This window comes from Tupaia chinensis, unplaced genomic scaffold (assembly GCF_000334495.1).
Source record: "Tupaia chinensis unplaced genomic scaffold, TupChi_1.0 Scaffold000197_1, whole genome shotgun sequence".
NCBI lineage: Eukaryota > Metazoa > Chordata > Mammalia > Scandentia > Tupaiidae > Tupaia > Tupaia belangeri.
Window position 1 is genome coordinate 5947822 of NW_006159672.1, and position 25127 is coordinate 5972948.

The following is a 25127-nucleotide window of genomic DNA, read 5'->3' on the forward strand; positions in this document are numbered from 1 at the left end:
CCCGCCCAGCCACTAGCCCCTGTGGCTGTGCTAGCTGGGGTGGTTCAACCTGGCCTGGCGTTTGTGGCTCAGGAAGGCCAGGCCCCTCGAGACTCCTCTGATCCCAGCCTGTTCCTAGTGGGGACCTCCAGGTGACAGGCAGTGCCCACTGTACCTTCACCACTGCCCAGAAGGCCGTCGGCAAAGACAACTTCACGCTGATCCCCGAGGGCACCAATGGTGTGGAGGAGCGCATGTCCGTGGTCTGGGAGAAGTGTGTGGTGAGTACAAACCTGGGGTGCACAGGCCACCGGGGATGCTGCCCCCAGGATTCTGACCATCTGCTAGGAAGGGGAGCCGCTTACGCTGTAAATGCTGGTTAACTAGAAGTTGGAGTGTATGACCCCCCCAAGATGTCATACCCCACTCTTGAGTCACAGATTGTCATCCAGGGTTCCTCAGACACCTGTTCTGGTCCCTCCCGATGAGACTTCGTCAATGTCAGGGATGGCTGCTGCCCTCCCCACAGATCTAAGATTGCATTTAGAACGTATGTATGTAGGGGCCAGGATTGGGTATGATGATTAAGGTACTGCACTCTCACATGGCAGACTGAGGTTTGAGTCCTGGACTCGGTGACTTGAAAATCATGCCAGGCCTGTGTGTGTGTGTGCCCAAAATCCTAAGAAGAGAATAGAGGAGAAGGGATTATGGCATGGCCATCCCCCCCCCCCTCAGGGGGGGATTTCTTATTTTCCATCTCTCTATCTCTGTCTGTCTCTCTCTGGTGAGCACACATGCCCTCTGGCCAAAAAAATCTTTTTAAAAAAGTTGCATTTGTGGGAACCAGCAGTTGGCGTAATGGCTATGTCACTGGACTCCCACGTAGTCGACCGCGGTTCGTGTCCCGGACCCAGTGGCTTAAAACTCACACCGGGCACGTGTGCGTGCGTGCCCAAGATCCCGAGAGGAGAATGGAGGAGAAGGGATTGCGGCGTGACCATCCCCCCTGGGGGGTGATTTCTCACTTTCTGTCTCTCTGTCTGGTGAGCGCACGCACGCTATAGCGAAAATCTCTCAAAAAAAACCATCAACAACAACAACAAAAAAAGTTGCATTTGCACCCTTGGGTTGGTGAGAATGGGTCCCCTGACAGAGTTAACCCCCCATGTTAGTGGTCCTCCTGAAACTCCTGAGATTTCCTCATGCTTCCATCTCACCGCCCTGCCCTCTGTTGCCCTGTATGGCATCCTTACCCCCTCATCCTGGTCCTGAGCTCTTCCCTCAGCCAGCCCTCCCTCCTGGGCTTCCCAGGGAGACTGTCATGGTCTTTCAGGGGACATGGATGCTACTGAAACTTCAGCTTTTACTCACAAGGTGAGTACAGAAATCAGGCTTTGTCCACAGGAAGACGGACAGGTTTGACTGAGGACCCGTGGGTTCACACAGGACACGTGGTGCCTTCCACCTGGGGCATTTGAGCTCCCCCCTTCTAACTGGGGTGTTGCCACAGCAAGATGGTCCTCCTGAGCCTGGGACCTGGGGTGCAGTCTGATTCCCTCCCCCTCTGGGGGCACCTTTCCCCCTCAGCTCAGCCTTCTTGTCTCTCAGGCCTCGGGGAAAATGGACGAGAATGAGTTTGTTGCCGTGACCAGCACAAATGCTGCCAAAATCTTCAATTTTTACCCAAGGAAGGGGCGAGTGGCCGTGGGGTCTGATGCCGACCTGGTTATATGGAACCCCAAGGCCACGAAAATCATCTCTGCCAAGAACCACAACCTGGTAGGAAACATCTTGTTCCTGACATCAGGGCTGGTTCGAGGGGTGCTGAGGGGCCCCAAGGCAGCTTTCACAGAGAGTTCCAGGGGATGGGGACCGTGGCCCTGCTGCCCCTGCTCCATGTGGCCCTCACAGGCAGGAGCAGCAGCTTGGTCCATCAGGGCAACTTCTGCTGGTGCCCCTGGGCAGCCCCGACAGGCTCCCCTGCCTTATCTTGCCACTGCTGCACCAGAGCTGTGACTGCCACCTCTGTGGGCCCATTGTGCAGATGAGCGACTGAGGCCGAGTGGTGTATGTACCTGCCCGGTTAAGGGGAAAGTGACCCGTACTGCCTGCACAGGAATGTTCCCTTGGTCCTTTTAAGAAGCACATGATTTAGGAGCGGGCGGGGAGGTTGAGGGCTGGGTCCTTCTGAAGTCCGCCTGATCTGAGTAGACCATTAGGAGTCTCAGCACCGGCGCTGACAGGCCTCCTCCAATGCGGGTCAGTGGGCAGCGCTCTGGCGGCTATAGGGAGATGGGGGCGAAGGGGTCCCCAGGACATGGCACCAGACCTTTGGGCCTCTGCACCCAGAACGTGGAGTACAACGTATTCGAAGGAGTGGAGTGCCGAGGGGCCCCCACGGTGGTCATCAGTCAGGGCAGAGTGGTGCTGGAGGATGGGAACATGTCCGTCACCCCAGGGGCTGGCCGCTTCATTCCCCGGAAGACCTTCCCGGACTTCGTCTACAAGAGGATAAAGGCTCGAAACAGGGTAAGGGCCAGACCACGGTGGGCTCATGCGGGTGGGCAGGTGAGCAGGGGCGAGTTCTTGGTCAGGATACAGGGGCACCTTTACGTTCATCAGGTTTCACCTGGTCAGCCTGCCCCTGCCCGCCAAGGGGTCAGCATGGTGGAGCCTGCCTCTGGGGAAGTGGCAAGGAGGGCCTCCCCCAGGCTCCCCGTCAGCTGGGAACTCGATTCCTACTGGCAGCCCTGGATTCTTTTGTTACCCAAGTTAATCTGCCGTGGTTAGAGAAAAGATGGGTATAAGAGAAATAGTAAATCCTTTGCAGCCACCTTCCGAGTAAACGGCCATCAAGTCTTTAGACCCTTCCCGGGCTTCTCCACGAGTAGATATGCCCTGTGTAAATCAGGCTGTGGGCCGTTCTTGCAATGGGCCTTCGTGAACTTAGACGTGGGCCCATTTCACAGCCTTCGCACCTCTCCCCCTGGTCTTGGCCATGTCTGTCCGTGCTCGTCATGTTTGATCCTGTGCCAGCTGGTGTGTCTGCCAGGGCCACTGGATGCTTCTTCATCCGCACACATACACCACCCACATGCACCTGCAACACACACACACAAGCGCATACACTCTTGCCACTGCTGCACCAGAGCTGTGACTGCCACCTCTGTGGGCCCATTGTGCAGATGAGCGACTGAGGCCGAGTGGTGTATGTACCTGCCCGGTTAAGGGGAAAGTGACCCGTACTGCCTGCACAGGAATGTTCCCTTGGTCCTTTTAAGAAGCACATGATTTAGGAGCGGGCGGGGAGGTTGAGGGCTGGGTCCTTCTGAAGTCCGCCTGATCTGAGTAGACCATTAGGAGTCTCAGCACCGGCGCTGACAGGCCTCCTCCAATGCGGGTCAGTGGGCAGCGCTCTGGCGGCTATAGGGAGATGGGGGCGAAGGGGTCCCCAGGACATGGCACCAGACCTTTGGGCCTCTGCACCCAGAACGTGGAGTACAACGTATTCGAAGGAGTGGAGTGCCGAGGGGCCCCCACGGTGGTCATCAGTCAGGGCAGAGTGGTGCTGGAGGATGGGAACATGTCCGTCACCCCAGGGGCTGGCCGCTTCATTCCCCGGAAGACCTTCCCGGACTTCGTCTACAAGAGGATAAAGGCTCGAAACAGGGTAAGGGCCAGACCACGGTGGGCTCATGCGGGTGGGCAGGTGAGCAGGGGCGAGTTCTTGGTCAGGATACAGGGGCACCTTTACGTTCATCAGGTTTCACCTGGTCAGCCTGCCCCTGCCCGCCAAGGGGTCAGCAAGGTGGAGCCTGCCTCTGGGGAAGTGGCAAGGAGGGCCTCCCCCAGGCTCCCCGTCAGCTGGGAACTCGATTCCTACTGGCAGCCCTGGATTCTTTTGTTACCCAAGTTAATCTGCCGTGGTTAGAGAAAAGATGGGTATAAGAGAAATAGTAAATCCTTTGCAGCCACCTTCCGAGTAAACGGCCATCAAGTCTTTAGACCCTTCCCGGGCTTCTCCACGAGTAGATATGCCCTGTGTAAATCAGGCTGTGGGCCGTTCTTGCAATGGGCCTTCGTGAACTTAGACGTGGGCCCATTTCACAGCCTTCGCACCTCTCCCCCTGGTCTTGGCCATGTCTGTCCGTGCTCGTCATGTTTGATCCTGTGCCAGCTGGTGTGTCTGCCAGGGCCACTGGATGCTTCTTCATCCGCACACATACACCACCCACATGCACCTGCAACACACACACACAAGCGCATACACACGCACACACACACACTACTGTGCACAGTGGTTTACTTCATCCCAGCTCTGTTTTTCCTGAAGGATGTGGTCCAAACTTGGAGTGAGGAGGGATCAGGATGGGCTGGGGGCTTGTCCCCACAGGCGGGGGCTGGGGTGCTGGCTTCCTTCCTCTGCAGGGAGAGTGGCATCTGTGCTAACTTGCAAAGACACTGCTGTCACAGGCTGTCAGGGACCAGGCAGCCACGCATCCAGATCTGACTGTGGAGCTTCACTCCCTCTTCCCTCAGGGTTTGAATGAGGCAGAGCAGGGGTCCAGACCCAACACACATTGCATGAGGCCAGAAGGCTATCCCATCCCCCACCTTCAGGGTGGGGGCAGAGGCATGAATGGGGCACCCTGACTGGGGCCTGCAGCAGGGCAGCTCCGAGATCAGACTCGGCCCATTCACAGACAAGGGAAGGGAGATGGGGAGAGGTGCAGGCCTGCTGTGCACACCTGGTGGGGGCTGCATTCAAACCCCCCTGAGTCCTTGGGACTCAGCCTTTGTCCACTGGCCAGCTGCGCCCTCAGGGCAGGATGTCAGAGTCTTCCATGGCTGGGCTCAGGCCTGGGAATCATGCCTCTAACCCATGAGTCCTCAGGGAGGTGCCAGCTGGAAACACAAGGACTGAAGGGTCTGACTTCAGTCCACGGTTCATTCGTCCACTGTGGGGCTCCTGGGAAAATGCCTCTGACTTTGGGGACCATTTTCTGGGAGAATAACATAGCCTTCATCTCAGGGCTCCCTCAGAGTGGGGGCCATGCTGGAACCACAGAAAGTTTGGGCCCTGAGGAGGCAGCAACTTTGGGGGCTGGTGTCCCTCCCTTGGCAGGCAGATAGCCCTTCTCTGGGCAGTGCTCCTGCAGCTCAGGCCCCAGCGGCCTGGTGTGTGGCGTGTGTCTTGTCTGTGCAAGTGTGAGGGAGAGATGTGTAGGGAGGTGTGAGGGTGTGCGTCCCTGAGTATTTAAGACTGAAGGGTGGGACATGTGCACACGAGTATGCAGGTGTGTGCACACGTGTGTTGGGGGCATTGTGAGGAGGGAGGCATGTGTATGTGCACACAGGTGGGTGTCTCCATTGGAGGAGCCTGGAAATCCTGAACCCGGCACAGAAGCCCAGACCAGAGCAGGCCCTGCTCTCGGGCCGGAGCGCCTGCCCTCCTGCTCTCGGCAGGCTCAGCCCCCTCACACCTAGTCCCTTGGCCCTGCAGCTGGCAGAGATCCACGGTGTGCCCCGAGGCCTCTATGATGGGCCAGTCCACGAGGTGATGGTGCCTGCCAAGCCAGGGGGTGGTACCCCGGCTCGTGCATCCTGCACGGGCAAGATCTCCGTCCCACCCGTGCGCAACCTGCACCAGTCGGGATTCAGCCTGTCGGGTGAGTTGAACCTGGAGTGTGGGGTGGGTATGCTGGGCTCTGCCGGAGCATTCTAAGGGGCAAGAAGTTTCCCTGCAGCCATGGGGTTTCAGGCACCAGGGCCCAGCCTATGCAGGGAAGGTTGGGGAGCTGGGCTGAGGGCCGCAAGATCTGCCCACACCTGGGCCTGCACACAACCAGGAACTTCAAGTCCTTGCGGGTCTTAGGCTCTATTGGGCAGTTTCCTGTGCACCTGAGGCCTCACAGCACTCAGGGAGTGAAACCAACCTTGGGAGCACATTGTGAGGTCGGGGCTGAGGGCTCTGCAGTCCTGGCCTCTTGGAGGCAGCCAGCCATGCCAGTTTCTCCCTTTTGGATAGAGGGGACCATCCTCCCACTCACACTGTCTAGTGTCTTTTCCAAGCCCATCCCTGCCCTTTGTTCAGGTTCTCAGGCCGACGACCACATTGCCAGACGCACGGCTCAGAAGATCATGGCGCCCCCTGGTGGACGATCCAACATCACTTCTCTTTCCTAGACGTGTGGGACTTGCGATCCAACAAATTGGTGCTGTTCCCAGCGGGTGGACCGCCTGGGGACCGCTCACCTCAGTTAGCTTTTTCCTTTGTAGAAGTTATTTTGAAAGGTGCTCAGCCTTACCTTCCCTCCCCCGCAAGCTCTCCTTTTGGGGTCCCAGGTCCTGCTAGGAGGAGCCCCCTCAAGAATCTGGGGAGATTTCACTGCCAGGGTGAGGAGGCAAGATGTGGCAGGGATAGCTCAGGTGCCCCCAGCCTGGGTGGTAAGTGTCCTAATGCCAGCGTGGCCTCATCATGAAGGTTGGGGCCATCAATGAGGGCTGTGGGACCCCCCGGGTGCTTCACAGAATGCACAGGAACAGCTGGGCTGGCTGAGAAGCTCATTCAAGCTCTAAGCTGATGAACCTGCGAGGGTCTGAGTGCAGGCTAGGTGGGCGTTGGCTGCCTCCTCCCCATTGCGAATCACTGCCCTCACAAGCCCCCAGCTCCTGCCTGCTCCACGGTGCTCAGGTGCAGCCCGTCGCCCTGCCCACCCTGGTGCAGGGGGGAGAGCGAGGGTGCGTGGGCCCTCCTGCCCTTGAGGAGCTGCTGTGACTTCAGGGATCCATCGGGACTTAGCGTAGAGTAGCTCCTTCCCAGGTAGGGACTCGTTTGTACACGTTTCCAAGGACCAAACCTATGCTTTCTAGTGGCCCACCTCCAGGGGAACTGTACGATCCGTTAGCTAAGACGCTCTCCTTTTACTACAAAATGTGTGTCAATAGATTTATTAGAGTAGCAGTTTTGTACTGTGAGGACAACTGTAGCCAGGAATCTATGCATGCCACCCATACCCGGTCGGTGGGACACTCGCCCCAAGTCTGATGTGAATTGGGTCAATTAAAGATGTCTGGTTAGAAGCCACCTGCGTGTGAACAGCCAGCCTCTTTACCTCCTCGCGCTGTCTCCCCACAGTGGTTTGTGTGCAGACCCTTGGAAGCCCTCTGCTGCCCCCACCCTGGCCTCGTGCTGCTGTGAAGCGCGTGGACCTAGATGCATCCTTCACTGACCTGTCTACTCTGCCCTCTGGCCAGGGGCAGGGCTGGGTCTGAGTGCTGGGGAAGGAGAGGGAGTTCCACTCATAGGGAAGGGAGCCTGCAGGGCTGCAGACAACCAGGGGCTCAGAGAGACACTGGCTGTGACCCACAGCCAAGTGCTTAGAGGGAGGATCCACACACACACAATTCTGAGTAGATGGGTCCAAACCAGGCCAGGGCAGCATGGCGCAGCGGGAGCACTTGAAGTCAGAGCATACCTCCTGGAGGAGGCTAGGGAGGGAGTGGAGGCCAGGGAGGAAGTGGAGGCCGCCCAAGGAGAATGTCACTCACACAGGCCTGCAAAACCAGCCCTGGCTCTTAAGGGATCTGATCCAGAACCTTCTAGATCTGCCGGCTGGCCTCCTGGTCTCAGCCTCTTTCTCATAAGAAATGGTGTGGAAATGTTTCCAGAAGGGTGTTTTCACCCCCAGAAGAGGGACAGGCCATGATCACTGTGCACCACTGGCAGAAGGCAAGCCCTGGAGGGCCACTGGTGACTGTCCTCACAACTCACCACTGCTTCCCTGGCCGCTGCCCGGTGTCAGTTCACGGACACCAAGGAGCATTTCCTGCTGTGGTCTCTTGGGGGCCACAGACTGCCCCTTGAATCTGGGGATCCTATAAAGCTGCACTGGCCCCAGGCAGCTCCTCTGGAGAAGGCCCTTCTCCCACCCACGTGCGTCTGGTCAGTGCAGCCTTGGGGCTGCGTCCCTGGGGCTCCCTTGAGGTTGATGCCCACTATGTCAGGGTCCCCAGTCCTCCCCTCAGCAAGGAGAGGGCATGATCAAGAAACCAGACAACACTCGCTTTCCTGCCGCATCGTAGAGATACATCATGGCCTCACCCCATGGTCTCCCGAACACATTTATACAAATCCCCAACTCCTTCCCTGTTCCTGCCTCTGACACCAGGCTTCCCTCCAGGACGCAGCACCTCGGGGCCCTCGCAGGGCCTGCTGGTGACTCGGGCTCTATGTCCCTCCACGCCGCACTGAGCTGAGTCCCAGGTTCGCTGAGGGCCGGGCAGTTAATTCCCACGCATCTCAGAGCATGGGGGGTGGGTGACGGAGAGCTGCCTCCTCTGCTCTTGGTCTTGACCCTGCCCCTGAAACAGCCGTTTCATCCTCAAATATTCTGTGATCATTTTGCTTCCCGGTCATTTCACAGCACAGCTGAGGGGGGAAGGCCACGTTTGCTGGGTTCAGTGGACATAGGCCAGACATGTTCTGTCAGCGTGTCGAGGGACACAGACCCCACACGCTGCCTCCCGTAAGTGAACTGGTGCAGACCGGTCTGAGCCGGGGTTGATGGGGCTGAGCCCGTCCTCCCTCTATGCAGGAGAGAAGCAGGCAGTCTGTCCTAAATTCCCATTCTGACGCCAGAACCTGATGGCAGCAAGAGGGTGACGTCCTGTCTTAGAGAACATGCACTCCCCAGCTCTGCGAAGCCCCACCATGCAAGGCCCTGCCCCGGCCTCCTCCGCCTCAGGTACCTTCTCTGCCTTCGACTGCCTTGTGGCTGTGTGGAAGTCGAGGCCCCCTCCCAAGGCCTACCGCTCTGTGAAGCTTTGCTTAGTAGGGTGCCCTGAGGAGCCACCCACTGCCTGGCTGTCCCAAGCCACAACAGACTTTGTCTAAGTAAAACTTGCAGGCGTTGAGGGGCCAGCAGGCACACAGTGGTTAAGGTACTGAATTCCCACATGGCTGACCATGGTTTGAGCCCTAGACCTGGCAGCTTGAAAATCATGGTGGGTACGTGTGTGTGTGCCCAAAATCCCAAGAGGAGAATGGAGGAGAAGGGATTGTGGCGTGGCCACCCTCCGGTGAGGTGATTTCTCCCTTTCTTTTTCTCTGATGAGCGCATGCACCTTATGGCAAAACAACAAAACAAAAACGGTAGACACTGAGTGACTGCTTCGCAGGTACAGAATACATGTGCGACATTCAGCACTGAGCAGTTCTTACATTGTAATTTTCAGAGGTGAAAACTATACAGAAACACAGCAGAAATTGCCGGAACAGTTTGTATCTCTAGAAAACATTCTTCATCTTCCCACCCACTGCCCTCCCCCCACCCCTGCCCTTGATGTACAAGAATGGAGAGAGACCCTGCCACACCCACAGCGCTGGGTAGCAAGCTCACAGACTTTGGGGCAGCCAGATGGCAGGGCGTGGCCACGAGGGCTATGTACAGCCTAGAGTCTGTGAGAGACCAGAGGGCCGAGGGCTCCTTCCCACCCAGCAGTCCCTGGTCTCCCGGGGCCTGCAGCCAGCGGTCAGAGGGGCCACCCAGGAGCGGCCAAGGTTATGGCCTGTATGCCTTCCTCCACATTATAGTAACCAAGGGCCCGAGGGCTCCCAGCCCTCCTTGTCACACGGCTGCCCTTGACGGGCACATAGCTCCTGCCACTCTCAGCCGCACCAACACCTCGTCGCCCTGCACCACTTTGAGGGAGCAGGCTTGGCAGTGGGACTGTAGGTATAAAATGTGGCTGGACACCGTGGGCTGCCCAGGTTGGAAGGTGGAGGCCGGGCCTCCACCCGCCCCTCCCTTCAGCAGATCCGAGTCTCCAAAGCAACCTGAGAGCTCCCCATCCACGGCGCCTCCCTGGGTGCCTAGCTGCTCCCGGCTGAGGGGCAGATGGAGCCGCACATGGGCAGGGCTGAGCGCTCTTCCTCACTGTCCTCCGTGGGCTCTGCCATGTCCTTGACCTCGGGGGCGGCGAGGGGCTCGTTCGTGAGGTCCTGGCTCCTCTTCAGCCTGGGTTTGGGGGAAACACAGGGAGAGGCTCCATGCAGTTGCCATGGCCCTCCCAGAAGCCTCAGCAGACTTCTCATCCCAGCAAACTCATACTTCTCTGTTAAAGCAAAAATCCACTCAATTGTCAACCTTTATGTTTTATTTATTTATGTTTTTACAGAGATTTTTGCTATAGCTCACGTGGGCTTGATGGAAGACAGAGAGAGACAGGGAGACAGAAAGTGAGAAAGCACCCCTCAGGGGGATGACCACACTGCAGTCTCTTCTCTGATGTCTTCATGGCATTTTGGGCACGCATACACACGTACTTGGCTTGTTTCTTTTTTTTTTTTTCTTGGAGAGGTTTTTGCTATAGGGCGAGTGCGCTCGCCAGAAAGAGAGAGAGAGATAGAGAGACAGAAAGCAAGAAATCACTCCCCAGGGGGCATGGCCACACAATCCCTTCTCTTCCATTCTCCTCTTCGGATCTTGGGCATGCACACATGCCCAGCGTGAGTTTAAGCCACTGGGTCTGGGACTCGAACCGCAGTCGACTACATGGGAGTCCAGTGACATAGCCATTACGCCAACTGCTGATCCCAGCAGACTTTTAACTCACCAGTCCCACAATTGTCTAAGTGCTTGTGGACTCTGTCTTTGGAGAACATGGCATGGGCACGAACATGGGTCACATGCTGGCATCTCCCTTGGAAGCCCTGCCCTGGGACATACTGGGCACGGCAGGGAGTTTGAGAGGGAGTTGAGGGTAAGCCAAGGGGCAAGCCAAGGGGCAAGCCAAGGGGCACGCCAGGCACGGGCAGCTCAGCCTCACAGCATCCTCCGCCAGCCTGGCCATGGTGCTCAGGCTGGGAGCAGCAAGCCCGTGAGTCTCGGTTCATGAACAGTCGTAAGCTGCATGGGCTTGACTTAGCCAGGTTCCATGGATCAGCAGCTTTGGAAATGGCTTTTCAGGTCCTATTCTCCACCCTGTCCTCTGACTCCCCAGGATGGGAGCTAGTGTCCTCGACCAGTCCCCGCACACCATCCTATGCATTCCTTCAGGTCAGAGCTCAGAGCCACCTCCTTTAGGAAGCACCCCCTGCCTTACCCTGTCCCCCAAGCCTATATACCCCTATAGCACTGGGCTTTCTCCCCATCGTGGTAGGTATGGTTAGCTAGTTGTGGCCTGGCTCATCCCCGTGCCAGCCATCTGGGCCCTCTCTGTCCTGTAGTATCTAGCGCTCGTAGATGTTTGCTGAATGAATGATGAGCAAGCCCGAGCAGAGTTGATGTAACTGACAGGGGCCACCAGGAAGCCATCAGCCCTGACCTGGACAATCTCTGAGAGTCCTCCCTGGAGATGGGCCCCAGGTAAAGCTCAAAGTTCCCAGTTAGTCCCTCTCCCCGCCCACACACAGAGGCTGAGCAGCAACCTCCTACTTCTCCCGTCGATGATCACTGGTCAGACCCCTGGGGTAGCAGGGGTCAGGCATGTTGGAGTCTCACAGACTCATGTGGCCCAGAACACATCAGACAGGTAGCCAGCAGGGGGCTCAATTCTCCTCCTCTGTCACCATTACCCCCACCCCCTAACACATAACATACTCACTTTTCTCTGTTAAAAATCACAAAGTCTTGCTGGATTGCATCAAGGCAGTCCTGAAGATAGTCGTTCTCCTGTGCACAGAAAGACACACGTGTGAGTCTGCAGTGGACGCGGTCCAGGTTCTGCACAGGTGCCCTCGGGTTGGTCTCTGAGCATCACTCTGAAACCTCCACCTGGTCAGCTTTCCCTAGAGCCTGCCCCTGTGGCTTCCTTTGGAAGTCTGCCTCTGGGCTCCTGGAGGACCTCTGCCCAGCTCTCTGGCTAGTGGGTGGACAGCTTGCTCCATAATGCCTGCAGGACTAGGCTGGAAGCCACACCCTTGCCTAGACACTCCTTCCCTGTCCTGTTTTCCCTACTCCCAGGCCCTTGTTACTGGTAGACAAATTCCTATCTCAGGGTCGGCTTCTGGGGAACCTTCCCAGGGAAGGCTGGTACCAGGGGCTGTCCTGGGAAGCAACCCTTTGGACTGGAGTTTGGATTTGGGGTGCTCACTGGCCACATAAGCAAGGTGGCAGGACTGTACTTACTAAGACTCCTCCCTAGGGTGAGTTGAGAGGGACGCAGGTAGAAGGGGACATGCCGGCCACTACCACAGCGCTGGTGTTTGTATGATGGGGGAAAGAATAATTATAAGGACTGCAGTTTGCTTGGTTCTTGTTGGTCACTGTCAACGTATGAGCAAACAAGACTCATGCAGCCAACTAGCACTGAAGGCAAAGTGTGAGTCAAAGGCCCCCACAGTCGGATGCTAGTGAGAAACAGATATGGTTTATTATCTGTTGAAGATGACGTGTATAGTATTCTCAACTGGACTGGTCTGGGAAGTATTTCATGATGGGTGAAGTCTTTTAACAAGCAAAATGAGAAATAGTGATTGACTGTTTTACAAAATTATAATAATAATTATTGGGAAATGCATGGAAAAGACTTTGAATGATAAAGCGGGGAGATCGATGCCTCTGTATTGACTGACATGCATGGCATTCCCTTTTGAAAAAGCAATGGAAGTCAATGTAAAGTTATATGTAATCCAATGTAATATAAAGAAGATTATGATAATAATAATAATAAAAAAAAGGCCCCCACAGTCGTGTTTAAAGGGCCCCTCGTTTCCTGCAGCCTGCGGGTAGACCACGCTGAAGAACACACTCAGCTGTGAGAGCAGCAAAACTTCAGAAAAGGCTGAATCCATAGCCTTGAGAAGTCTGCTACATCAAAGTCAGATCCTAAAGAGGAAAGAGTTGGGCTCTGAAACTTGGGAGGGACACATAAGTGGATGCATGTGAGAACACTAACCCTGATTCCTCTGCACTCCCTGAGCCTACAGAAGTCACCCCTTCTCCTTCTGCTACAATAGGGTCATGACTGCAGCAGGTGCCTTGTAAAACTCGCTCCCTACTCTTCTAGTTCCAGAACAATGATTAGGTGTGCAGCACCATGGCCGACTGGGAAGTGTTAGCCCTGCGGAGGGCCTGGCTAATGCGTACCAGCAAGAACCAGGGGAAGCTGCCTGGGAACAACCTTCGGGGCTATGGACTGGGGCGGAAAGAATGGAAAATGGGGCTGGGTAAAGGAGTCTTTGGATATGTGGACCTTTTTTTCTTTCTTTCTTTCTTTCTTTCTTTCTTTCTTTCTTTCTTTTTTGGAGAGGTTTTTGCTATAGGGCACATGCTCTTTCTTTCTTTTTTGGAGAGGTTTTTGCTATAGGGCACATGCGCTTGCCAGAAAGACAGAGAGAGACAGAGAGAAATCACCCCCCGGGGGGGGGGGGAGGCCCACAATCCCTTCTCCATTCTCTTCTTGGGATCCCGGGGGGGTGGATGGCCACACCACAATCCCTTCTCCTCCATTCTCTTCTCGGGATCTTGATCTTGGGCACGCATGCACATGCACCCAGCGTGAGTTTAAGCCACCACACACATGCACATGCGCCCAGCATGAGTTTAAGCCACCAGGTCTGGGACTTGAACCGTGGTCGGCTACATGGGAGTTCAGCGACATAGCTATTATGCTAACTGCTGGTCCCTGGGAGCAGATTTTAATACGCTACGGGATAGCTCTGGAAGACTTGGAAGAACTGGTGACACAGTGAAGACTCCAGGCCACCCTTGGAAGAACGCTGAAGGAGGATGAAAATCTCCAAGAAGTGGGCTACTAGAATGAATAACAGACTCAGAATTGAAGACCCGAGGACCTTCCAGGTGACCATGACCTTCTGGAATGCCCAGTGGACATGCCTTTCAATCAGGTGATGAGGAATGAGCTGGTGAGGGGCACCGGGATACCAGATGCTGTTACAGAACTGAGCCCCCTAGCAACGTGGTGATGAGGACGAGCCAGAGTAGCAGACACGGCTGCACTTAACCACAGAGGCACAACTGCTCCAACGGCTGCGTGGCCCGAGTGGCAAGCAGGACACCATGACCCTACGGTGATGTCTAAAAGAGCAGGGTGTCCTTCGGGGGCAGACAGCTGTGCCAGTATTTGCGCGTGAACACACACACACGCACGCACGCACGCACGCACACACACACACACACACACACAGTAACTATGTAGAGATGAGATGTTAATTAGCTTTCCTGTGGTGACCATATACCACGACGTAGATGTTTACTGAAACACCAAACTGAACATCTTAACTATTGGATTGTCAGAAAAGTTATGATGCATTTTTGCATAGGAAACCATGGGAAAAAATACGTTATGACTTTTCTGGCAACCCACTATATACAGTTTTCATATGTCGGTATCTCGATACTGTGATTAAAGTAGCTAACATAATGGAAAAGGTCCAGTGATAGCTCCTGAAACTCTACCCCGCACCCCTCAACAAATCACCCTAGGCGGTAATAAATCAACGTTAACCCGGCGTGGAATGGCAGCGGGAAGTGCCACCGTCACCATATTTACATTCATCCCTTGAGGTTGAGGATACGACAGTGGTCACCTCCACTGTTTCCCTATCTAATTCACAAGTCTAGAGGGCCAGACTTGTAAATGAGACATGTCCTGGCTCACATGGGTCCAGGGACAAGGGGATCATGTGTCCTCTCCAGTGTTACCGCTGTCATCCCCGAATCAACCCATAACTGTGGTTGCTTTCTTGTGAACACCAGATGTCACTTGGTGTTACGGCTCACCTGTTTCCCTCCAAAAGACACGTTCGAGTCCTAATCTGGGTACCTGTGAATGTACCTTCTTTGGAAACTGGATCTTTGCAGATGTAATGAGGTCAAGATGAGGTCGTGCTACGTTAGGGTGGGCCCTGAGTCCAGTGACTGGTGTCCTTATTAAGAAGAGAGGGGAGACACACAGGAAGGAGGCTGTGTGACAGTGAGGCAGAGGTTGAAGTGTGCAGCTACGAGCCAAGGAACCCAATGAGTGACGGCCACTGCCAAAAGCTGGAAGACCCAAGAAAGGATGATCTTGCCCCTGGAAGCTTAGGAGGAAGCACGGTTAGGCTAACACCTTGATTTTAAATTTGGACCACCAGAACCGAGGTTCAAATTTCTGTTGCTGGGGCCAACAGATGGCATAGCAGTTACGTTGCTGGACTCCCACATGGCCGACCGCGATTCAGGTCCCAGACCCGGTGGCTTGAAACTCGTGCCGTGCATGTATGCGAGCATGGCCAAGATCCTAGAGGAGAATGGAGGAGAAGGGATTGCAACATGGCCATCCTCCCTAGGGGGTGATTTCTCACTTTCCTTCTCACTGTCTCTGTCTTTGTGTGTGTCTGTCTCTCTCTCTCTCTGGCAAGCACACACTCCCTAAAGAAAAAAACCTCTAAAAAAATTCTGTTGCTTTGGCCACCGGGTTCTTAGTCATTTGTTACTGCAGTCTCAGGACACCAATGCACCTGGGCATGGCATGAAGGGCTTCGCATCAGTGACTCCCGTGCATGCTTTCAACCCGTGCTCCCGGTGGGCACTGCCCACCCCACTTCAGAAGGCATGCGAGGCTCAGAGAAGCTATGGGCCCGCGGTTAAGGGGGAGCAGAGAAGAATGCTGGGAAAGGGGAAAGTAGGGTACTGGGGCCTCTCAGGATGCTGGACTTCCAAGATGTGTAGCCTGCAAGACTCTGAGGGACCTTTGCACACCACACACAGGGGGTGGACAGAAGCCCCAAACCCCGAGCCAGGTAGGGAAGTCCCACTGGCCCCAGCACTCACGGACTGGGAGCTGTCCCTGCTGTTGTCCCGGGACTTGTTCTTGGCCAGCCGCTTCTTCTTCTTGTGCAGGGGCCTCGACTCCAGGATCATCTCCTCCAGCTCGAAGGTGGGATCGCAGTGCAGGCGGCCTTTCTGTGAGGAGCAGGTGCTGAGCTCTGCACATTGCCACCTGCTACCCAGCCCTGGGGCCACCTGCCTGAGCCTCCCCACAAGCTTACATTAGGCACAAAGCCTGGCTCCACCTTCTTCTCGCTCAGCTCGTCCCACAGCACGTTGGCCAGTGACGGGGCCGCCTGCATGTCCTGAAGGCTGGAGAACCGGTGCTCGGGGTTCACAGTGAGCAGCTGCAACGAGGCCCATGTCACACAGGGACCCCAGGGCCCCAAAGCCCTGGTGGACCCCAGTGGCAACGTCACTGGTCCCAGGGCCTAGCACTTGCTGGTACCAAAGAATCGGCCACCTACCCCAGACCAGAAGTCTGGGGTATCCAGAAGGCAGGAGATTTGGACATTGAGGACCTCAAGGGGCACACAGGCAAAGGGCACTGATGTCAGGTAACGCAGCACAGTCCTCTTAGCAATGTGGTTCAAAGACCATTTAGTGTGAGCGGAGCTGGCTAAATCCCTGGTGCCCAAGGACGGCCGAGGAAACCTGCGGGGATGTTCTGCCAGGATTTACCGGCAGGTGGCAGGCAAGGCCTGGATTACAACTTTCTCCCCAGAACACGGCACATGGTGGTCTGACAGTAATTCATCCGAACCACTTCATGGCAGTGTGGACCCTCCTGGCCTGAAAAGTCCTGGGCAACTGTGTGTAACAGGACAGTGGCGCCGCCCACCTGGCTCACTGATGCCATGTGCTGTTGTCTTTTTAGGGCTAAACGCCACAGACCCTGTGTAAAATTTACCCAGGCACGGGGCTTGTGAATCCTCCCACTCACACCCATGCCCTCTGGAGCCAAGGTTCCATCTTGTGAACCAGATAAGGTGTGGACAGAGCTTCATGGGACTAAAGCTGGGCTGAGGCTCTCTCAGGGGCTGGGTGGAGACCGCTGGCCGGGCTAGGCCTCTCTAAGCCTCTAGGCTGCTTGACTACAATTCCAGGGCAGTGGGACTCAGAGACAGGGGCCCAGCCTGCCCAAGAGGACACTTTGGCCCAAGAGATAGGAGCTGAGAGTGGCCAGTCCTCATGCAAGGCCACTCTCCTGCACCCTGTCCTGACCCTGGCTTTGCTCTCTGACTCCTCTCTTTCGGATGCACCAGCCGCCATGTTAAAGTACGGCTCTCCGAGTGGGGAGCTGTGCAGGTCCTCAGCGGGATAGCCACCAGCCTAGCCCCAGATCCCGGCTCATGGCAACATCGTGCCAGCCTGACATCCCTGGGCTGCTGCTGACACAGGTAAGACCCAGGGTGCCTGGTTGCTTCTCTGCTTGCTCCCTGGGAGGGGTGGCCCAGGCCGTCTGTGGTGTATAGCTGGTGCCCTCCTCTGACAAGAGGAGCTAGAGCTGCTGCTGAGGAGACCAGGGGGCAGCCGGGACCCTGCGCCCTGGGCCCAGCCTGGTGTACGCACTCCCTCCCACACACAGGATACAGGTGAGCTGGCGCAGGACTTCTCTGCACGGCGACTGGAGGGTCTGTGAAGTGGGGGTGTGGAAGGTGGTTCTGACACACAAGCTTACGAGGATTAAATCAGTGCATGGCTTGCAACAGGGCTTGCTATGAGAAGGGGACCACAGAACCTGCTGCCAGGCCAGGCCAGGCCATTCAGCCCAGCTGAAGAGGAACACCACATGCACAGACTGCGAGGCCCAGAACCATCTTCCCTGAGAGTTGCTGTCTGGGCAAGGTCCTAAATGCTGCTGTGCCCAGGAAACAGCACTGGGGAGGGGCCACTCCGGCCTCCGGGAAAGCAAGCAAAGGAGGGACTGGGCTCACCTTCCGCAGCAAGGCCACCATCTCCTTAGACCAGGTGGGGACGTACTGGACGCTCACGGTGCTGAACAGCTGCACCAGGGACTCCACGGCGTTGTTCGAGTGGATGTCATAGGGCCTCTGGGGGCAGGAGGACAGCACTGTGCCAGCCACTCCTCACCCCCATCTGACCCAGGGTACTACCAGGCACACGTGCTGGTACCCTGAAAGCACCCACCCCACCCCTAGTGCAGGTGCAGCTCTGAGCATGGCCTCCCCCTGCACAGAGGAGCCAGGGAGGTGGCACCTTCACTGGGCCAGACCCCGCACCACAGTCTGGGCCCCCACCTGACTGGGAAGTACATTGCCACCCTCTCTTCCCAAGATGACCTGGGCTCAGGGAGAATCAGCCCCACAGGGTCTTCCTCAGGGCAGGGGTCCCATGGAGTGGCTGAGGAGATGGGGAAGAGGAGCACAAGGCCTGAAGTAGCCCCCCAGGTGGAACAGCATGAAGACGAACACAGAAACTGTGGACATGGGGCACTCCTGCTGGACAGTTCTCGGCCCTGCCCACGAACGGCCTTCTGGGAAATAGCAGTGAGTCTGTTCCTCCCTTACTTGCTTAGATATTCCGCCACAGCCAGGTGCTTTGATAAAGTGCAAGTTGTCTCTGACAGAGCGTGAACACCCCTGAGCACTGGGGGGTGGGAGGCCCTTGGACCACCCGGGGAGGCAGCAAGCTGGGATGTGGGGAGTACAGGAGATCCATACCCATCCTCGCAGCAGCTCGTAGGCCATCACCCCCACTGACCACCAGTCCACCTCGAAGGAGTAGCCGGTCCCACCATTGAGGAACTGGGCCTTTCCAGCAGAAAGGAAAGGAACACATGGGCTGTCACGGGGTTAGCAGCCCTGACCTGCGGGCCTGGGGCCAGCGCCTGAGGCCAGGCTGCCTCTAGAGCTAGACGGGGAAGCCGCCCCTTCAGTGGCTCTGCCCTTTCCCACCTGGAGGGAGCCACTCCCTTCTAGGATGCCCCCACCCCCGGCAGAGAGAGAGCCCAGGTGCAGCCAGTGCCCAGTGCAGCTCCAGGTCCCATGGCCCTGAGAGGGCGGTGAGCTCATCTCGTCCTCACATGTGTGTCCTCAGAGCCTTCTGCAAGAATCAAACATCACCGTACAAACAAGCCTGACTCCACCTTTACTGCTGTGTGACTTCACCAGCCACGGCTCAGCATGGGAGACCCCCAGCTGGCCATGGGTGCTGACAGGATGGGAGTGAGGACAGGGACTGTGGGCATGGGTATGGCCGAGGGACGGTGAGTGGTCTTGGACTTACCCATGTACGGCTTGGTGCCAGCTAGTGCTGTCGCCCTCTCCCCATCCTTTATGATGGTGGCGATGTTGAAGTCGGTCAAATGCGCATGTCCTGTGGGGACAGAGGACAGATGAGAGTCCCAGACCAGAGGCATGTCCTTATGGACAAGGGCCCTGCCACACCACATGCCTGTCCCCCGGCCCACCTCAGGCTCCCCACCTCCAGCCATTGTTTACCTTGCTCGTCCAGGAGAATGTTGTCAGGCTTGACGTCTCTGTAGGAAGGGCAGAGAGTGGGGAAATGAGTCCCAACATCCACTCTCTTCCCTTCCCAGAACCCCTGGCAGAGCTCAAACTTCCCAAGATTCTTCCCGCACTCCCTGCGGCTGAAGCCTGGGGAGACTGACTTGGTCCCTGGACAAAGCTAGAGTCTAAGACCCCTTGGGGCAGGCAGAGGAGGCACTCTCCCCTTTCTGAGAGGGGGCTGAGTGAAACCAGCCGCTCTGGTCCCTGTTAGGGGTACCTACACTCCCACCTTTTGAGTCCAGACAGCAGAACAGCTGGCACTGGACACAGAGGGGGTGCCTGCATCCTGAAGCCCTGAGAGGACAAAACCAGACCCTCCTCGCCTAAATCTTCCAGGCTGCCCCGTATATCAGATCCCCGGGGCTGGGCAGAATTGCTGGCTTGGTTCTGTCCCTGCCATTATGTGGCCCACCAAGCTGGCCTCAGTCCTCACCTTGCCCCAACTGCCAAGTACATAGTGGGGGCCCAGTGCCTGACTCCTGAACGGCTAACACTGCCCACGAGGGCAGAAATCAGGTCTATCTGACTTTATACTATACCTCATAGGTTTTTATTTTAATTTTTTTCTGCGGCTGCAGAATTTCAGTCTAATTTTTGCTTCCACATTTCATCTGCTTTAAGCTAATGTTAAAATTAGTTTCCAGCACAGCCTCAATGGCACACACAGGCAGCGGCATACTGAGCTGCAGTTCGGGAAGCCACATGGCTGGTCGCAGGTTTGGCTTCCCAGCTGATCTGGTGGGCTGGAGGGCTGGGAGGGGATCCCTGCTGAGGGTGCCTGTCTCTCTCTTTGGTGTGCCCCGTGCATGTGCATGCACTCTCTGTCAGGAATAAAATAAACTTTAAGTAAATAAACACAAGGAAGGCTGCTAGGTGGTGGTGGGCGCCTAGGGTTAAACAGACCAGGAAAAAACGACCCCGATGTGGCCAGACCTGATGGCCCAGCCATGAGCACTAACAGCCCTTTGTGCCCAACCTTAGCTAAGGCCACTGGGATAGGGTTCACCCCCAGGTACACAGCTATGGGGCTGACCTCACTGATGGGCCCAGGTGTCACAGCTAGGGAAAGGTCTAAGGGGAAAGGTGGGGCAGAGGAGCCAGACTAGGTTTTGCTGGAGTGTGCATACCCCTCAGGTGGCCTGACCCGAGGCTGCTGCCAGCCCTGCCCGACCTAGGCAGGTGCCCTACCCCGTCAGGTGTGCACACACCTGTGGATGATGTGCTGACTACGCAGGTAGTCGAGGGCCAGCGCCATCTCACAGATGTACAGCCTCACCGTGTCCTCGGAGAACTGGACGTTCTGCTGCAGGTGGTAGCGCAGGTCCCCGCCCAGCAGCAGGTCCACCACCATGAACATGTCCTCCTCATCCTGGAAAGAGTACCTGCGGGCACCAAGGGAGGACCTGGCATGTGCGTGGCTGGGAGCCAGAGTCCCAGCTCCTGTCACACCAAGGACCACAGCCCCAAGCACTGTCACCTACTGGGAAACTCCAGTAGGAGGCCTTGCTCAAGCAACCCTGCTTCAAGCTTCCCAGAGCCGGTATCTCCAGCAAAGACAGGGCACCCTGTCCTTCAGCTAGAGGCCAGCAGTGCCTCTGGGTCCAAATAGCCGGCAGACATACAGCGTTTGCCTTTGGGTTGTTTTGGGCTGCCTTGGTTTCCTCTTCTGTAACATGGGTATAAAAGCATCTGCCTTGGAGGGTTGTTAAAGAAAACAAGACTGTGTATGATGCTTGGTACAGTGAGCAAGGGGCCGGCATTTAATAACCAGTAGGGATGGCTGATGACCATGGCGGTGATGACGAAGATGATTACGGTGACGACGGTGATGGCGGCAGCGGTGAAGATGGTGGTGATGATGGTGCCCGCGTGTGCACGCAATGGTGGTGGTGATGATGAATAAAGTGAAGAGAGAGGAGTCTTGATGGTGCTGCTGGTGAAGAGGATGATAATGAAGACAATGGACGGTGCACAATGACACTTTAAGGACCTCCTTCCACCTTGCAATTATTTTTGTGAGCTTTCAGAGGTGGCTCTATTGTTAAATGACTAAGTACTTCAAAAATAAAGTTAAAAAAAAAAAAAAAGAACTCCGCTTTTCATGTGACGGCTCTACCTGCTCTCCACAAGCCACCCTATCTTCACCCCCGTGGCAGCGTGGCCTGGAGAAGCCAGTGCACACGGGGATTGAGGAAAGGACATGGGATAGAGCCGTAGAGCAAAAGCTCCAGGATGGGCTCGGAGTCCCGGCGAGCAGTGGACACACGGAGGCAAGGCTGCGGGCGCCCCAGTCTGCACCCCCGGCAGGCTAGCCTGTGGGGATGGGGACACCAGCCACGGCAGGAAAGGAAGAAAAGCACATCTCAGTAAATCATGAAGATGACTTGCGGTCTCCAGATCAGTCTGTGTGGAGTCTTTGCCTGTGTAGACACATGCGTGATCAGGTGAGGGCGGCTCTGGGGACCACTTCCCAGAGGTTAGACAAGGATGTCATCCACAACAGGGTGCGGGAGTTAACCCAGGAGCCCAAGCTCCTAACCATGGGCCATGCTGCCTCACTTCAGCTCCCAGACAGAGGCAGGGAACAGCCCTCAGCCCCAGAAGAGAAAAATCCTGTGTCTTTCTTCTTTGCAAGAGGCCTGAGCATCAACATTGTGACCAAGCAGCCACCAGGATGGCAGCCTGTTCCTGTGGGGCTACAGGCCAGGCCTTACCTCTCAGTGAGCTCCTTTCCTCCCTCTGGCCCACCCCACACAGTAGTCACCCCTGCTTAAGGATGAGGGGTATGGCCTGACCTCCACTGGTGGCAGGGGCAGGTTTAAGGAATGTTTGGTGCCTAGAACCATTAACTTCAGAGCCATCGCCCCAGGATGAAGCAAGAACACAGAGACATGGCCCAGCACCACCAGCCTCCATGCCTGTCTGGAAACCAGATAGCCATGAGGACCCTGGGGGCCACAGTGAGTGAGGACAGTGGCACACACAGTTGGGGGACAAGACCATGAGGAAGGTGAGACTCCAGGAGCCCGGAGAGTACTGTTCATTCCTCGTGCCCCTTCTTCTTGGTCTGGCCAGCCTGTGGGCCATTCCACCACACTCAGGGGCCCCAAGGCCTTCACGGCCACCTCTCTGTCTCTATGCAGCCACCCTGGGAAGGCCAGTTTCCTACCACAACATGGCCCAGCTCCTTCCTTCCAGTCACTATGGAGTAGAGCTACCCTACACCGTTCCTGAGCATTGCCCTATGGTCTCTGGGAAGTGGCCACTATCGGCTTCGAAGTCCCTGTTCCTGTTGTGGCGATCACAGGCAAGTATTCAGGTGGGAGGCAGGTCCAGGCTCTGAGTGAGTCGCTGAAATAGCTGGCACCAGATCCACTTTTACACCGAACGCACTCGTCCTTCCTCTCCGTTATCCCCACATGGTAGCTGGGCTGCCTCTTCCTTTAAGTTCAGCTAATGGATGCTCAGATCATTGTGGGGGCAGGGGAATACTTCAGTCTTCCAGAGGCTGCTTGGCCAGGACCGTTTATCACATGACACTAGCTGCAGGGGACACCCTATACTCCATGGAGCTTTGGGGAACAACTCCCTGCCTACGAGCAATTTACAGAGCAGAAAGTGGTATGAGGAAACCCATGGGTGGAGCCTCAGGGCTCACTGGGAGATAGTTAGGAAGGACCCATGAGTCAGGGGTGACCTCTGTGTTGGGGAAGATCTTAGAGTCCAGAAGGATCCCTTTACTGCGGAGGACTCCTCAGTGTGTGTGTGGGGGGAATCCCTGCATCAGGGAAAAGCATGAATCAGGGAGGACCACCGTGCTGGGGAGGACTCCTGTGTCAGGGAGGATCTCTGAGTTTGGGAGGATCCCTGTGTCCGGGCAGCTCACTGTGCTGGCAAGAACTCCTGAGTTAGGTAGGACCCTATTGTTGGGGAGGACTCCTGGAGAGCAAGGAGATGTGAACCTCTCAGTTCATCTAGACTCTCCCCCTCTGATCTCAGTGCCAGAAAGTCTATGGGTGGCATATCTCCTTTATAGGTATGCCCTCAGCCTCTGGCAGGTTCAGGGGAGATACTGCACTAACTCTAGCATGCCAAGGACACCTGGGTCCTGCTGGCCCTGAGGCACAGGAAAGTGAGAGGAAGGGGCAGCTCAGGGACAAGTGAGAAGCTTCAGAGGTGGCAGCAGGTCCAGCCTGGCTAACACATAGAGCTCACCAGAGGTTCACCAGGAAGACATGCTCGATCTCCTGTAGGATCTCCAGCTCTCGGAAGACATTGCGGACCTCGTCACGCTCGATGCACTGCTGCTTGTTCATGTATTTCATGGCGTACATCTTCTCTGTGTCCCGCTTCTGCACGATGCACACCTGGACGGCAAAGGATGTTTCGGCAGGGCGGCATGGAGAAGTGAGCTTCACAGCCCCCTCCACCTCCCCACCACAGCAAACACAACTCTGAGGCACCTGAGATTTCAAGTCCACAGGGACTTGAACAGAGACCTTCTGTAGATAGGAAAGATTCAGCCTAAGAGCACTCAGGCATAAGCCCAGCCCACAGGGTGGCTGTTCTGTGCAAGGCAGGCTGCATTGGTTGCCCCTCACCAGCCATAACCTGGGCAGGTGGCTTCGGTTTCCTAAACCACAGGGCTCAGAGCAGAAAGTGGCTTAGAAGTCTATGGGGAATGACTGATTGAACCTGCTTAGCATTGAGCTTAACATCTAAGAAGCCCTCATTAACCACAGGGCCATCATTCTCATCACAAGAACTTTCTGTGATGACAGGGTGGCACGATGTCCTCTGAGAACTGAACTGTCAGTGTCAACTCGCAATGCTGACATTGCTAATACAGTGCTAATTGCTAGGCAGAGAGGATCAGAGTGAGGAGAGGAGTGAGAAGTATAAAATGAGGAGAAATGAAAGCTGGGGGTTCCTCTGTGGGCAAGAATGCTAATCAGAATTGAGGACAAGGATCTCCAAGGGAAACCAGGAATTAGGTACAAAACCATAGGCTGTAGAGCCAGCACTCTGGTCTCCATTCAAAGCATGGACAGAACTCAAGGACAGGAAACCCAGAGCTATTTCTGAGGCTTTCCACAACCTTTGGTCTCCTAGTTCAAGAGCAGGAGCCCAGGAGGGCCCAATGGAAATGGGAGATTCTGGAACTTAAGGTAGCAAGAGGCTGTCTCAAGTACCTCACCCAATGACAGGTGGCCTAGAAGTGACCAGACATCTTAACTGGTATCAGAGTCTTGGGCCAATCCTGCTGGATCCAACTCCACTGGGCCCTGACTCCAGTCCAATCCCCTCCCCTAGTGATCTAACATGCAGCAGGTTGAGAACCATCCTGGCTGCTGGGAAAGGACCTGCAAGCCATTTTAAGAGCTGGCTTATGGCCTGAAGCTGGGAGATCTCGTTGACATGGGTGCCACCTTTCAAAGACAATCAACCTAGATTATTAAAATGGGCTTACTATCTAGACTTCAGCCAGAAACACAAGCAAAATTCTTCAACTGCTGACACGCAAAGCCATGGACTCCAAGAGACTCCTGATGTAGAAACATCATGTCCTGGAATATAATTAAGTCTTGCTCCTAATAACAGAGTTGGCTCCTAATCACATAGGCCAAATGTAAGGCCACCCCACCCTCCACACACACACACACACACACACACACACACACACGGTCCCAGTGGATGCTGCCGTTGGGGAGAGGAGCTCTGACTTTCAGATGGGCCATACGATCTGGGCAGGAGGGGCTTCAACATCAAGGGGAAATAGAGGCAACCAGACTGGAGCAGCACAGCCTGAGTCATGCGGCCTCTGCTGCCTAACTTT

At 55.9% G+C, this 25127-nt stretch overlaps 2 protein-coding genes across 3 annotated transcripts in view; one reads left to right on the forward strand and one right to left on the reverse strand.

Annotated features, from left to right (window-relative positions):
* DPYSL4 (dihydropyrimidinase like 4) overlaps positions 1-7839 on the forward strand; it is a 22141-nt gene extending 14302 nt beyond the window's left edge. For both annotated transcript variants that reach the window (XM_006146930.1, XM_006146931.1), the window contains 5 exons: positions 119-260; positions 1591-1761; positions 2332-2511; positions 5486-5651; positions 6077-7839. In XM_006146930.1, coding sequence (XP_006146992.1) covers positions 119-260; positions 1591-1761; positions 2332-2511; positions 5486-5651; positions 6077-6168 — 751 coding nt within the window. In that variant the 3' untranslated portion in view covers positions 6169-7839. The remainder of the gene's footprint in view (positions 1-118; positions 261-1590; positions 1762-2331; positions 2512-5485; positions 5652-6076) is intronic.
* A 1252-nt stretch (positions 7840-9091) lies between these two features.
* STK32C (serine/threonine kinase 32C) overlaps positions 9092-25127 on the reverse strand; it is a 110357-nt gene continuing 94321 nt past the window's right edge. The window contains exons 3-13 of the mRNA XM_006146932.2: positions 23507-23658; positions 20500-20673; positions 19223-19260; positions 19008-19097; positions 18583-18596; positions 18443-18532; positions 17696-17812; positions 15980-16105; positions 15762-15893; positions 11590-11657; positions 9092-10001 (exon numbers count right to left, since the gene is read on the reverse strand). Of these exons, the coding sequence (XP_006146994.1) occupies positions 9857-10001; positions 11590-11657; positions 15762-15893; positions 15980-16105; positions 17696-17812; positions 18443-18532; positions 18583-18596; positions 19008-19097; positions 19223-19260; positions 20500-20673; positions 23507-23625 (1113 nt within the window). The 5' untranslated portion in view covers positions 23626-23658 and the 3' untranslated portion in view covers positions 9092-9856. The remainder of the gene's footprint in view (positions 10002-11589; positions 11658-15761; positions 15894-15979; positions 16106-17695; positions 17813-18442; positions 18533-18582; positions 18597-19007; positions 19098-19222; positions 19261-20499; positions 20674-23506; positions 23659-25127) is intronic.